This window comes from Myxocyprinus asiaticus, chromosome 12 (genome assembly GCF_019703515.2).
Source record: "Myxocyprinus asiaticus isolate MX2 ecotype Aquarium Trade chromosome 12, UBuf_Myxa_2, whole genome shotgun sequence".
Classification (NCBI taxonomy): Eukaryota; Metazoa; Chordata; class Actinopteri; order Cypriniformes; family Catostomidae; genus Myxocyprinus; species Myxocyprinus asiaticus.
In genome coordinates this window covers 44,345,356-44,361,228 of record NC_059355.1, presented here as the reverse complement: position 1 = coordinate 44,361,228, position 15,873 = coordinate 44,345,356, and the positions used below count along the sequence as shown (strand labels likewise).

Genomic DNA, 15,873 nt, shown 5'->3' with positions numbered 1-15,873 from the left:
CCCACTCCCTAAACTTTCACATGAGAGACACTATCAAAAAACATTTTTTGTGACTCTGCAAAGTATCTGCACTATAGAGCCACATGTTTCTATATTTGGCCATTTAATAAAAAATGTATACGCTAAACATCACGTTATCGGCTAAAAACATGCCGATGCGACTGAAAACACTGTAGACTGGAAAATGAAAACAGGCTTCCGTTACAAATCTTAGAACACTTCTGATTTCAGAGAAAAATTGGATCATTGATTGATCTGATTGGTCAGCACTGACCTTTTGTTCCTGTGGTACCACAAATACTGCAACCTTTTTATTTCCAGTAAAGTTTTTCTCTTCTTTTATCTTTGTGTCCCATAGATCATGACGCCATTGCACTGTGTTCTCTCAGTGTGTCATCAGTGGCAGTTCCCTCTAATGTTCTGCTGGAGTCTCCCTTCAATTTCACACTCCATTTCCAACCATAAATACAACTGTTCGTGACACCACTGAGTATGAAATTCCACGATAACAAAAGAAATGTCTCTTTGATGTAGCACCATAATAAGGGACTTTATGTAGAGGAAGATAATATTAACCTGAGACCAAAGGTCTAACCACCAGAGTGAGTTTAGTAGGATGTATCTCATGAAACCCTTTTAAAAACATGTCCATGTTTCATCTCAATGTCAGAAAAATAAATAAATAAATAAATAAATAAATATTAGAAACAGTATTTTTTTAACCCGGTCTCGTGACAAATGAATTTGTATAATAAATTTGTATCAAGTTGGCATGTACAAAAAAATAAATCTTTTTCTCCCATAGTGAAAAAAACAAAAACAAAAAAAACAAACAAACACACACACACACACAAAAACATTATTACGATTTTTCCTAAGATTAACCCCTAACCCAAACTCCAATCACCTAACAATGATTTTAATAGGAGTATAACTTTTGTGTGCAACAGAAGAAAGAAAACATCGGGGTTTGGAACAAGACAAGGGAAGAGTATTAAAGATTATCGACATAAAACAGTCATTTGTACTGCAGAATTAAATATGTAATGAGTAACCTAATTTTATGTTTCCTTTCTTAAAATAAATTGTTGGATTGGTGGTTAGCTAAAATGTGATGCCTGTATTGTATTGATTTGAAATTCTGTTTGTTGATTGGTTAGTCACCTTGTGAAAAATGTCATACCTTTTCATACAAGCCAAGTCATACAATATCTTACAATTTCGCCATGTTCATGAATTACTGTATTACTCATAATTTGTCATGAGACTATTTTGATATTTTGCATATAGAAAATGAAGGATTTTTTTGGATCATTAAGATTTTTGTCATTGTGACATTATTTTCATGATAATCTCAACCCTTTTCAATTCTTCTCATTACCGTAATTTAAAAAAATTATTATTCTCATTACCGTAAAAATAAAACAAATTCTCTATTAATTACTGGCAAGTTTTTATAAATCATGTTAGCAATTGTACTGCATTTAATGTATGTTAATTTAAAATTTAAAAAGCATTATTTCACAGTATTTTTTATGTAAAAATACTGTATTAGAGTAAAGACAATCTAATGAGAATCACCATTGAGAACAATTACTCAAAAGTAAAATGTCCGGACATATTACAGTAATGATAATTTTGATGGAAATGTACTTAATCCTAAAACAAGGCTTCATTTTATTTATTTAAAACATTATTTATTTATTCATTTTTTGGGGTGACATATGACCAGGACAAGTTTGTGTGACATTCACAGTGTTGGAGCGAGATTATAGCCACCTAAGCAGTAATATGCTGCTTAGTTTATGAACCATAAAATAATGATAACAGGCTTGAAATAAGATAACAGTCAAATTATGGTGTAAACATGACTCTTTTAAATGCCCAGAGGGAGTATTAATGTCTCAGAGTCTTTATACCTAAAGTGGTTATCGTATAGGCCAATCTCCAGTGGTTTAATGGCCTGTCAGGGAGATTTACTGCAGTCCTAGAATGACACTATTCTGGGATGTGCATGGCAGAGCTGGAGAGATAGAGAGAGGGGGAAGACCCCAGCTTTCATGGTACAGCTTTAGGAGGACAGTCCTGCATGTGTGCACAAAACACACACAAATAACACGTCTGGACGGGCGCAGGGGCTCAGCTGTTATGCTCAAGCAGCGAAGGACTCCCTTATTACACACACACATTGGGAACTATTGGGAATACACCTGCTGAGCTCTTTGTACATTCATCAAAATGTTAAAGAAAACCTATGTCTGGACATAAAATGATTACACAAATGGACTGCTATCTTGCTAACTCTTTCTTAGCACATAAATAGAGGAAACTATAATTTGTAATATTTAGGATATCTAGATTTTACATTTTCTGAAGAAAATATGAGTGGTGTTTCCCATGCAAATGTCACTGCAACGATGCTATAGTGCTGTGGATGGTTGCCAGGGTGTAGCTATGTAGTTGACAAGGTACTCTGAATGATTGCAAGCATGTTGCTATGCGGTTGTTAGGGTGTTCTGAGTGGTTGCTAGGGTGTTGCCATGTGGATGCTAGGGTGTTCCGAGTGGTTGTTAGAGCATTGTCTGTGTTTGCTAAGATGCTCTGAGTGGTAATTAGCATGTTGCTAATGCTATGCGGTTGTTATTGTGTCCTGAATGTTGCTGGAGCATTGCTATGGGGTTGCTAGGTTGTTCTAAATATGAGCAATAGTAATTGTGATGCTTGATTAGCAAGCACCACTAACACGTTTATTTAGTTGAAGACATCGGTTTGAAATATTGAGAATACTATTACTGCACCTTTAGATCAAACAATAGTACAGCATTTATTAACAACATTGTGCACCATGAAGTGATGTGTGTAAAGCAGAATATGTTCTCTGTGTCATATGAAATATATAGAGATCATGACACTCTGATGCTCTGTGGATTGTATTGGCAAAATCCCAACCATATGGGACTACTGTAGATTTTAAACTGGTAGACTCAATCAGTGACTCTTTAGGGGCCGAATTGCAACTGAATAGCACTCTCTTGCTTATCAAGAAGATAAATAAGAAATCATTTATCTTCAACAGTTGTCCAATGCTTCATTAATGAGCTTAGATATTTAAATAGTGCAAGATAAAATAATGAATATTCAAATAATGCATGAGAAATGAAATGGAGTGGATCTAGAATTTGGAATTGAGCTCTGGAATATCCGACAGGACCTGGTGGGCTTCTGGATGGGTTAGAGTCAGTTTTTCATGTTTTACTTTGGGTTTGTGTTGTGTTCTGGTTTGTAATTAATGAAAAGTTGTTATTCTAAATATACATTTTTAACATTCATTTCATCATCTCCTCCTCTGAGCCTGTGTGAAATTTTATCTGTGCGACTGGGTTTCTTCGCTCAGAGAGAAAATAAAAAAAGTGAGCTATTTCAGGTTTCAGTTGGGTTTAGTTCCGAAATGTACTGTATCATTTGGATCATGTTGGATCATTGTGTTCTTAACGGGCAGGGTTTGAGCTTTGATGCAGACCTCTACACTGGACCCAACTGTGGCGAGAATGGGCAGAATGCGCAGAAAATAATAATAACTCACAATCTTCCCCTCTGCTTTAACTGTCAAATCATATTCTAGTACTCACCAGTGTTGGCGAAGCTACTTTAAAATCTTCTCATGAAGCTATAAGCTACTCATAACTTAAAGTAGCTAAACTACAGTCGTGCTACTCTTTTAAAAAAAGTAGTTAGCTACACTACAAGCTACTAACACAAGGTAGCCAAATACATTGAAGCAATTAAAGGAAGAGAGTAATTTTAGAAATATGACAATCGGATGATATAATGTTATGTAATTAGGGTGGCATTACCTTACAAAAATTATGAATAATTATGCTTTAACCATGGTAATATATTTGTAGTAAAAACAACAGTAACCACAAAATTAGTATTGTCAATGATGCTAAATGCCATTCTCTATTCTAACTGAACGGGATGTGCCAATTTTGAATACGTGAAAACACAAATGAGATTTGAGAGGTACAACAGAGGGCAAGATTTTGGCAAGATTTTAGTAAATAATAAATTATATTTTGGAGTGTTCCTCATGTAACCGGTCCTGCTGGACCTGCTCCGAGGAGGATTCGAACTGGCGTCTGCGGCATGGGAGGCAGGCGTGCTAATGAGGAGGCTAAAGGCTTCAGCCCCTAGCATCAGTCGCTAGTGCGCATCTTGAGGTCAGGCGAGTGATGCCTGTTTCACATCGCAAACTTGAGCGAGACGTGAGCATAGCGTCAGCTTAACTACAGCGTAACTGCAGCTGCAGACTCAACAGGGCTTTCACACTGGAAGCGTTTTTATAGCGTCACAGCAGCGGCTCTATACAGAAAAATACTGTGATTTCTATGTTACTATGGTGAGTATTTATTTTAATAAAAACCACAACTTATAAAATGGTTATCAGGAGTGGGTCATGATAAGTATTACAAACTTGATCATCGTGAAATCTTATTTACATGAGGAGGAGGACCACATTTGCATCTAAAAGGTAAACAATAGAACACTTTGTGCTTCACCACCTCCACAATCAATCTTGTATCATCCATTGTTAAACATGAATGTGGTAAGTTCTAAATGTACTGATGTCACGGTCTGTCACATGCATTTGTTTACAAGTGAAAGCAAACTCGGCTGTGATTGGGTATTGCTGAAGCCTATAGACCTGTTCTATGTTTAATAGTACATACAGTTTTTTTGTCCCATATTTTCAGGCTTATAAATTGTAGTTTACTGTAGTTTTAAATGATAAACTCTATTTCTGATTAAGATCTATAATTAAAATATTTTAAATGGTTAAATCTCCTGGAAATTCTTTTTTTCTTTTTCTTTGTTTTTCAGATGTGCTCTAATTCATACAGCATACATACACACTAGACTACTAATATAGGCTAATTCTGTGCATTGTGTACTTTTTTTGTTTGTCAAATCATATTCATTTTATCCATCAACAGTGCATGGTCATTTTGATTGAACACGAGCGGCGCTGCAAAAATTGACTCACAGCCGAAATCCCTGCTGCACTGCAGCTCACGCAACACTCACGCTACGCTCTGACACGCTGCTGACGCTTCCAATGTGAATGCTCTAAGCTGTTATTATGGATGGGGAAAAAATATGCTCTGCTCACGTGCCGATCATGCTTGCGATGTAAAACGGGCGTGAGGTTTACACATACCACACAGCTATCATGTAACAGGTGGATCCCGTTACACTCACATAAAGCTATCATATTGCTTCAGAAGACACTTTTATCACGCTTTTTGTGTCGTATGGAAAAGAGCAGTGTGGAACATTCTTCAAAATTTCTCTATTTGTGATGTACAGAAGAAAGTCGTATGGGTTTGGAATGACATGATGGTGAGTAATTCACGTAATTTTCATTACTGGGCAAACTATTCCTTTAAGAGGGATACTAGAGGAATTGTTATAGAAGGCAAGTTCACTCGTAGCATCATGATTAAATGAACATGCACATTCATCAAGAACTCCAATGAGACAAATAAAATCTTCAGACTTTTTATATGGTCAAAGAGCAAGAAAGATTTCGTTTTCACATCTGGCACAACAACAGCTAAACTGTAAACACATGATGTACACCAGAAAAATGGTCTGACTAAAATCTGCCAGATAGCAGAGGGCAGTAGTTGAGATCACAGATGATCGGCTCATGTCCAACAGTCCAGCTCTTTTCATATTGCTTTCTTCTTATTAGATTTGCTCCTGCAGAGTTTACTAAAAAAAGGCCACTTCTTAAGTGTTGTGGTTCGTTGTCATTCAGGGGCACATAAAGATGATGTGACAGAAAGATATGCAGGCATCTTCTATTCGTTTGAAGGTAAGTCTAGTTCTGTTTTGGTAGCAAAAATGTTAATGGCCTCCATCTCGAATGGTTGTCAGTCCTAGGCACTGCGTGGATCTCCCCCGATGCCTGCAGAGACAACAAATGCATTCAGTCACACTGATATGCACATAAACATATTATGCAGTTGCGACATGACAAATGAAATGAGGCAGTTTACTCAAACACTCAAGTAAGAGGGAAACACATCTTTCAGGGTGAAAGACTTTTAGACTATATACCGCCTACTTGATCATGGCTCTGCATTATAGTGTCTCTCTCTCTCTCTTTGAGTCTACCTCTGTCTGTGGCTAATTAATGAAGTGCAGCAGACACAGCACCTCTGGTGACAATCATAGAACAGTTATATCACTCAGAGTAAGTATGAGATGACAAGAGGAGATTATTAACACATTGTGGGCACAAACACACATACGCAGCTCGAATTAATACTGCAGTAAATTGCTCCACTAACCCAACAAAGGCAAAAGCTTTCCAAATCAAAGAGAAGTTATTAAAGCACAAACACAAAAGAATGCACTCTATTTACCGTGGCCCTCTGGGTTAAAGTAAACTGAAAACTTTAGAGCAAGTGTAGAAATTCACACATGTGTGCATATTATAAGAAAATTTAAGTTGCAAAATCATGCACTTGCAGGGCTTAATTTGTGCTGGAACAAGCTGGATCCGGAATTGGTTCCAGCATCAATCTCACATGCCTCTGTAAGAAATTTATGCTATAACCTGTACATAATGTTGTCCATAACGGGGTTCGCCTGCAGTTCAACTGGTAGAGCATATCGCTAGTAACACCAGGGTGATGGGTTCGATTCCCAAACCTTGAATGCAATGTAAGTCATAATGGATAAAAGCATCTGCAAAATGCATAAATGACAATGTAAACTTGCTAAATATTCCCATAAAAAATGCTACATATATATATATATATATATTATTAATGTCATGCCAGAGCTAATCTTTCTTGCTGGCAAAATAATCTTATTTACATATTCATTTACCTTAAAGGGATAGTTCTTCTAAAAATGAAACTTCTGTCATCATTTACTCACCTTCATGTTGATCCAAACCCATATGACTTACTTTATACCATGGAGCACAAAAGGAGATATAAGGCAGAAAGTTAGCCTCAGTCACTTTTCACTTTTTTCCATTTAATTAAAGTGAATGGTGACTGAGGCTAACATTTTACCTAACATCGCTTTTTGTGTTCCCTGTACAAAAAGAAAGTCAAATGTGTTTGGAACATCACGAGAGTGAGTAAATGATGACACAATTTAAATTTTTGGGTGAACTATCCCTTTAAGGCTGAAAAAGGAAACACTTCGCCTTGATCTACAGAGCAAAAGGCATTTCATCTGCATTATCTAAAATCAATATGACCCATAGTATGTTTCATTCATCACAATACATCTCATGCCAACTAATCAATTTGTTGCTCCTGTGAGGATGCAGGTTTAGTTAAGTTTGAAGTTTCCATCTCTGTGCACTCTATCTTTTCTATTATTATGTATAATGGTGTAAAAAGCAATGAAATTTAAAAGAGTTTCAGTGTTATTGTCCCTAATCTCTATTTCTGCGTCACACAGTGAGTTATCTTCAGCTCTAGGGGAGAGCGGGGCACAAACTAACACTTTTTTTTTTTTTTTAAGTTTCGCCATCTACCTGGAAAGAAGGAAAGTGAAATTTTACAATGTGCCCAATAGGTGGGGCATGTTGTAACAGGTGAGGGGCACATTGTAACATGACCATATGACAACTCTAACAACTATCTCTGATCTAATTAAAACATATATAAAAAAAAAAAAAAAAAAAAATTCAACAGAAGCAATTTATTAACTTTGTCATATATAATATAGCAATAATTTTGACGCTTGACAGCTCTGGCAGAAATAATGCATGGATTGATGACACAACACAACACACACAAACACACACACAAACACACATGTTGGTGCGGCTATCCTTATGAGGACTCTCCATAGACATAATGATTTTTATTCTGTACGAACTATAGATTCTATACCCTAACCCTACCCCTAAACCTAACCCTCACAAAAAGCTTTCTGCATTTTACATTTTCAAAAAAGAAAAATCATTTAGTATGTTTTTTAAGCAATTTGAATTATGGGGACACTAGAAAAGTCCTCATAAACCAAATTTATAGCATGATACCCTTGTAATTACCAGATTGTAACCTAAAAAAAATGTCCTTGTAAACCACTGAAACCCACCCACACACCCACACACACACACACACACACGAGGGAATTATGTCAATTACATATTCTGACTAACACAGTGTTACAACGTGTTCCAAAAGTGTAACTGGGATTTAAACCTGGCTCGTCACTTTTGCTGGCAAGCTAAAAATTAAAAGACTGCGCGATGCAAACTAACAGATTGGAGTTTAAAATTACACCAAGTTTGCCTCGTTTAAAAAAACAACAAAAAACAAAAACAAACAAACAAACATTAACTTTCATGTAAAATTGTACTCTTGCTAACTTTTTGCAATATCTTCCAACGTTTTTTGCTTTAATTTTGCAGCAATTTTTAATCTCCACACAGTATTGGTATTGAACAAGTAAACAAATGAAGTTTCGTCTTACCAGTGTGTGTGGAAACTTTTAAAACGTGTGATACAACTAGCCCTGCGTTAGTTTGTGCCCTGTTCTCCCCTACTCATCTGCATTTGGCATATGACATTTGACTATTTAGGCTATATGTGGCATACTAGGAAGTAAGCATATTTGGACATGGTCCTAGTTGCAATTTTGTACACAGCAATAATGTGTGGCAAATAATATGAGGTTTACCTTTTTAATCCTGTTGCTTTAATAGTTTGGAGGAGAACATCACACGCTTGTTTGGATTTGTCTTATAGGCTAATATCCACAATCAGCAAACTCCAGAATTCCAGTAGATAAAGTTCCTTGCTCCTTGATGAAAGAAAAATAGAACACAATATAAAAAAATCAGGAATGGTCCCATGCACCAGAAATAAATCTTTGTTATTAGCACTTTTGAAACAAGAATGGACCTATGAGTTTCACAGCTCTGATTGCAAGAAGGATAAAGATGCCAACTTGAGTTCTGAGAGGTGTCAGGCAAGCCTCAACGCCTAAGATTTGCAAGCTCTCTATGATTACACCACAGAAATAACAGCTACAAAATATGAGAGTCAGACACGCATACTCTAATAAGAACTTATCCTTCACAGCTGATCCTAGACTAATCCCTCTGAGCCTTCAGGGATGCCTAAATATTTTAGAGAGACCAAATGTTTGTGGATTAGCAGGAAAGGTTGATTTAAAAAAAAAATAAAAAAAATATATATATACACGAGTACATTTAAATTGATTTTTAAACTAGCAGAATTTACAATAACACTTATTAGACAAATACAATCTTTTGGCTATAAAACAGTTGGAACAAAATAGAATTTATACTGCAATTGTCACAGTGGCCAAATGATATACTGTATATTATATATTTATGTAATTTATATATATATATATATATATATATATATATATATATATATATATATCACACACACACACACACACACACACTGTATGTATAATGTATATGTGAATATAAATATATATACATACAGACAACATATATACATACAGTATACTGTATATATATATATATAAAACAAGCTACTTTTTTTTTTTTTTTTACATATATTTTCCAAATGGATGAGGCCTAAAACTTGTTTTTGAAGGTTTAAACTGTGTATATTTTGTCAACAGAGCAGTATATTTTTTTTCTGTTGAATGGGCACATGATGGCAGCACTAAGCAACAATTCAGCAATAACCTGTTTAAATTTGGCTACACGAGATCATAGAAGCATTACAAATCTACTGATACAAAATGTGTAGAATCGATGGCATTAGGACCTAGTAAGATAAATTTAGATATGATTGAAAGATAAATGTATTTTCATTAAAATAAATACATAAATAAATAAATAAATGTAAAAAACTCTGAATTGGTATGAAAGTCAGAAACATGAACAAATCAGAAACATGACATATTTTCCTTAAAAATAAAGGCACGGACCGAAAAAGGTTAATATACAAAATGTGCCTTGTCTGGTTGCTCTAATTTATTCCAAGTAGTGGTATGAAATAGATGCTTTCGATGATGACAAGATGATCATGTTTGATCTGATGCAAAAATGTCTGATGGGTTGTGACGCTTGTCAGAAATTCGGCAGATTGAGGTCGATTTCAGGGTACAGGATCAGAAGCAACATGTTGATTTCCGTGTGATCATGTTGAGGAAGACTGTGTCTAAAACACACGCTTCTACAGGTTGAGAATCATTCTCTCTGACTAAGAGCTTGGAACGCATGTGACACACTGCCGCACAGCCTCACACACCCATCAACGGGAGTGTCAGCGTGAAACCTCCGGTAATCTGCTCGCGCTGCACCTTGCGTCCTGTTTTCTTCACCACAGGAGAGCAAATAGGGAATGCTTGATTGAGCCAATGACCTATACAGAATCACGCTTTGAGAGTTACAAAAGAAAAGTAGGCTAGCCAAACCATGGGCGACAATAACAATCCACCACAACCTACTTTGTGCAAGTCACACATGCCATGCATAATGCCAATTTTGAAATTCAGCATCATCCCATTCATACTGTATAGTCAATATCAACTGTTCAGTCAATATCAATAATTTTCCATATGCCAGGCATTCAGTCATCTGTAGCCAATGCATGACTAAAAGGGAAATATGAAACAGGGTGGGACTGCAGCTCTGATGGTTTGCAAACCCAGCGTTATGCAAAATATTTGCAAAATCAGTTTTACATATTTTTTTGGAATACTTGTTCGAGGATGCAAAATCCAATTGAGATTTTTTTTTTAATCACAATTCTCCCGCTCTATTTTGCCAGTCAGGCTTTGTGAACCATCTGGAGCGTTGCTCTGACAACGGGAGAGGATGTCAAGGTAACATTAACGGGGGTTACCCAGGAAACTGTGGTCGCCATGGAGACTGCATCACAAGGCATTGACATGAAGGCGTGATCTCTCTCTCAGTCTCTCAGTCTCTGATCTCGTCTTAGTTTTTCCCATGCCATGGAGGCGATGAGTCCAACTTAGTTTTCCCCATGCAAGCCACCTTTTTATATGCATCTCTCCTTGTTTTCCAAATACAAAACCACTGTGATGTCTCACTTTAAGGGAACGTAGTTACTATATTTAGGCTAAACGTGATTTTACATAATCTGGAGATGACTACATTTGTGCACACCGATTAACTTGATCACAAAGTAAAGATATATTCTATTGTCTTTCGTTCAGTATTGACCGATTTCAATTGGTACAGGCAATTCAGATTCAGTAGACATACACATTTTGATTATATTATTAACAACGCATCGGTTTTTCCACATTCACTGAGTTCAAATGGAGTTTGCACTGAGATACACCTATATTGGCAACACTTTACAATAAGGTTCTATAAGTAAATGCATTAGGTATCATGAACTAACAACGAATAATATCTTTTTTCAGCATTTATTAATCTTGTTAACTTAACTGTTCATGGTTAGTTTATAATGCATTTACAAATGTCAACATACACAACTTCTAATTTTACAAATGTATTAGTATGTTGAAATTAGATCAGTATGTTCTGTAAAAGTAGAGTTCATTGTTAGTTCATGTTAAACTAATGTTAACCTTATAGTAAAGTGTTCCCCATATATGCAACAAATTACATTACCACATAATCTCTGAGCAAGCTATTCACTTACACAGGTTTTTTCACTTTGTCACAAAATACTAACGTATTTTGACGATTATATGTTAACACTGATAACAAACGCAGATTTAGGAGCACAATATTTGCAGTTGTGGTGCATGATTTTAATCCCTGGCCTAAACCTTATCATTTGTTCTGTAAATGCAACATGTGAATTGTTGCGAGTTTGGCACCGTTTTCGACCAAAAAAGAGCCTAACTATTCTGGCTTATCCGTAACGTGTAAAACAAAGCACTACCTTGCATTTCAAAGGGTGCGCTTGTGGTGGTTATTGTAAAACATTATGTGTCGGCCTGATTGTCACTGTACATGATTTACACGTCTGTGAAGATCTTTTTAATATTCACGCAGTTTTGATTATTCTGGTCTGTGTAGTTTGGCTGTTTGAAATCGCTATTTATTCCTTCCTCTATGACCATATATTCCGATTTGCTGATGGAAGACATGCTTTGTGTCCGTTTGAGATCCTCCGTGGAGTTCATGTGTTGGCAGCTGCCAACGTGGAGGTATTGTGCGTGCTCTTCCCCGTCAGTTTCCCGGTGATAAAAGTAATTGAAATTGGAAACGATGACCGGTACAGGCAGCGCAATTGTCAATACACCGGCGATAGCGCACAAAGACCCGACAATTTTGCCTCCGATGGTTACCGGGTGCATGTCTCCGTAGCCCACGGTAGTCATGGTCACCACAGCCCACCAGAACGCATCTGGGATGCTGCTGAAACTCGACGTCGGGTCGTCGGCCTCTGCAAAGTACACGGCGCTGGAGAACAAAATTACGCCGATAAAGAGAAAGAAGATGAGAAGTCCCAGCTCCCGCATGCTGGCTTTTAGGGTCTGTCCGAGAATTTGGAGGCCTTTGGAGTGGCGGGAGAGCTTGAAGATGCGAAAGACCCTCACCAGACGAATTACGCGGAGGATGGCGAGTGACATGGCTTGCTGTCCATTGCCTTGCCTCTCGGCCAACTCCGTGCCCAGAGTGATAAAGTAGGGGATAATGGCCACGATATCAATGATGTTCATGATGTTTTTGGAAAAAGTGGCCTTGCTGGGACACGCAAAAAAACGGACGAGCAGTTCAAAGGAGAACCAGATGATGCAAAGTGTCTCGATCACAAAGAAAGGATCCGTGAAAGGGCTGGAAACAAACGGGCCAGTGCCATTCACAATGGGCGACACAGTGGTCGGGTCCCTGTCGTCCCTAAACTCGGGCAAAGTCTCCAGACAGAAAATAACAATGGAAATCAGAATGACCAAAACGGACACAATAGCGATGCCTCGTGCAGGACCTGAGCTCTCTGGGTACTCAAACAAGAGCCAAACCTGTCTCTGAAATTCGTGATTCGGCAAAGGTCGCTCCTCTTCTTTGATGAAACCCTCATCCTCGCGAAATTTCTCCATCGCCTCCTCGCCAAGTTGATAGAATCGAATTTCCTCGGAGAAAATATCAATGGGAACATTCACTGGTCTCCGAATACGGCCGCCTGACTGATAGTAGTATAGGATGGCATCGAAGCTCGGTCGGTTTCTGTCGAAGAAATATTCGTTTCTGAGCGGGTCAAAGTAGCGCATTCTCTTTTTCGGGTCCCCCAGCAGCGTGTCCGGAAACTGGTTAAAAGTTTTGAGTTGGGTCTCGAAGCGCAGTCCCGAGATGTTGATGACCACTCGCTCGCAACACTCGTGATCCGGCTCGTATCGATCCAGCGACAGGTGACTGGGAAGCGCAGCGGTCTCCTCCAGCATATTATCACAGGCGACAACTGTCATGATGTCCTTCTCGGTCTCCGAGTATCCGTGGTTGTCGGCGTTGTTCCCTCTGTGACTGGCTGAGGGCGAGTCAATGAGGTTGTAGTGGTCATCCATACAGGTGAGAGCGCGAAACGGCAGAGGGCGACCCGCCTCCCCTACCTCGCATTTGGGTGAAGCGATGGCGATAACGCGACCACCTCGTTCGACAACCTTTTAAAATACTGTCTCCGCCCCATGGAGCTTTATAAACACATGTCTACTCCCGCCCACGGCGAGCATATGCACGACACATTTCCACCACTCGCCCAATCGGAACACAACTAGACATGGGGATCGATCCTCGGCGCGCGCCACCTTGCCATTCGTTGCGCGCAATTTTCGACGCAAATCCATTCACATAAAGCAGCCTATACAAACGCCACTGAAAAGAATGAGGTGAAAGGACATAATTGCAAAAATACCAACGTTGCGCGCTTCCCCTCCACAACCTTAGGCTATAATATATCGATACTGAGATTTACTATTTAAACTACACGCGCGTTCTCATGAAACGCGTTCTAAGCGATAAAATAACACGTGCATATTTTTTGACAGAAGGAAGAGTGTTTTCAAGAACACATGGTGTCTGTATTAGCCTATTTGTTTAGATGACCCAATTGTCGCTTTTTATTTTTTTTTTTACAGAAACAAATTAGCGAGTTTACATTGCGTTTTTAAATTTTTACACTATAAATTGCTTCTTAATGAATGCTTAAATTATTTTGTGTGACCTAAGCTAATGAAAGCGTTAATTCGCGAAACGTTCCGATGAAGACGTTGGAGCTCTCCATGGTGCTGAAGTGGCGCGCGCGTTTCAGAGAGTGCGCGAAGGAGGAAAACATGTAACTAGACTGTATTTGATGAACGCAATCACATCCTCGCAATTTGCCGTTTGTACCGCGATATTTTGTAAAAAATAAAAAAAAATAAAAATAAAAAAAAAAATAAAAACAAATAATAATAAATGGACCCAATGAAAGCGCGACAGTCGGCAATCACTTTATTCTTTAAATGCATCAATGGTTGTTCAAAGTTAGGAAGAAAGGCTGTTCAAAAAGAGATTTTCAAATTTGTGCTCGTGCTAGAATAGCTAGTAGCTAACCTATGAAACCACAAAATCAGCATTAGATGGTTTAGTATTAAGTAGACTATTTAGCATAAAGATGAAAGTCTGATTTTGACGAACATTAAACAATATCTCTTTGAACTAACTCTTACAAATGATAGGAAGAGCTCTCTACATTTCTGCTTGTATACTTTTGGAGATCAACAAAAAAAATCTCAACCACTGCACATGTAATACGCATAGACAGTTATGAAAAATAATTTGCAAGGGCATAGAAAAATCCTTCACAGTAGGCTACTAAAACTGCACCTTTTCAGATCTGAGAAGAATGATGTCTGAACCTTGAATGTCTCGCTTGCACTCAGTCTTGACTTCAATAAAGGAGCGTTCTGAGACATTCAGCAGAGGCACAACATTGTACAGAGTAATACAGAAACTCTTCTTCAGATTCAGCCTTTGCAGCATCATCTTAAAGCAATTAAGTTGGCAGCTCTCTCCTACCACAGCAGCTTCCAGATCTCTGTCTTTTTCTGTCTCTCATTCATGCACGTAGCGGTCTTTAAAGGGAGACTTGTGTCTGTGATTATGTTCATGTTTGTGTGTCCTAATTGCTGAGTTCATTTTAAGCAACCCCCCTTCTGATAATAAAATCTGTTCTTCACTGTGATCTGTTGATTTCTGTAAGGACTGCACAAGTGGGAATTGGCTAGCAACAGATTAAACAGGAGACCACTAAGGTGATTCATCTTTGTGGAAGAAGAGCTCTGAGTACTTAAAAATTTATGAGCATTTTTGGTCATGCCCTCTGTATGAGCCTGTCAAGAGTATTGCATTATTAACTGGAATTTAATTTGAGGGAATCTATTCTTTAATTGACTGGCCGGACGGCTTTAGTGCTGAATTCTTGAACATACAGCAGAAGTGTGCCAAACCATGCACAGCTGTAAAGGAGAATAAAATACAGATTTTAGGCACAATAAAGTACTCTGACATATGATGTCTGGACCATCCATGGTAACACTTTATTTTGATGGTCTCCCTACAGATGTTCAACTGACTAAAAGTGACTTATCAACTGGCTTGCTATAGCTAGTAAATAATGTTTCAAAAAACATTCAGTAGACTTTCAGAAGCCTGTATATAGATATTTATTAATGACCTACTTACATTATTGTTGAGAACATCAGTTCATTAAAATTGTTGGACAAAACAATGACTTCTGAACATTTATATTTCTTTTACATACAGTCTATGTGCTGGTTGCAATGTGGTGCTGCTATTCCTGTGTGTTATTATCAGTATTGGTATTTACCATCTGTTGATAGTCT

General features: G+C 37.8%; 1 protein-coding gene across 2 annotated transcripts; it reads right to left on the bottom strand.

Moving 5' to 3' along the window:
* Positions 1-5,545: 5,545 nt before the first annotated feature.
* Positions 5,546-14,301, bottom strand: LOC127449346 (potassium voltage-gated channel subfamily A member 3-like). 2 transcript variants are annotated; one of them, XM_051712711.1, is made up of 3 exons: positions 11,931-14,301; positions 8,719-8,841; positions 5,546-5,971 (listed from the first exon to the last, which is right to left on the bottom strand). In XM_051712711.1, the coding sequence occupies exon 1, from the start codon at positions 13,552-13,554 to the stop codon at positions 12,007-12,009; it is 1,548 nt and encodes a 515-aa protein (XP_051568671.1). In that variant the 5' UTR covers positions 13,555-14,301; the 3' UTR covers positions 5,546-5,971; positions 8,719-8,841; positions 11,931-12,006. The 2 variants fall into 2 exon arrangements, with proteins under 2 accessions (XP_051568671.1, XP_051568670.1); XM_051712710.1 differs by having other exon boundaries at positions 10,896-14,300.
* Between the last annotated feature and the right edge of the window lie 1,572 nt (positions 14,302-15,873).

Excerpts from the sequence above, each read along its gene's own strand:
- LOC127449346 (XM_051712711.1), bottom strand. The coding sequence starts at position 13,554 with ATGGATGACCACTACAACCTCATTGACTCGCCCTCAGCCAGTCACAGA.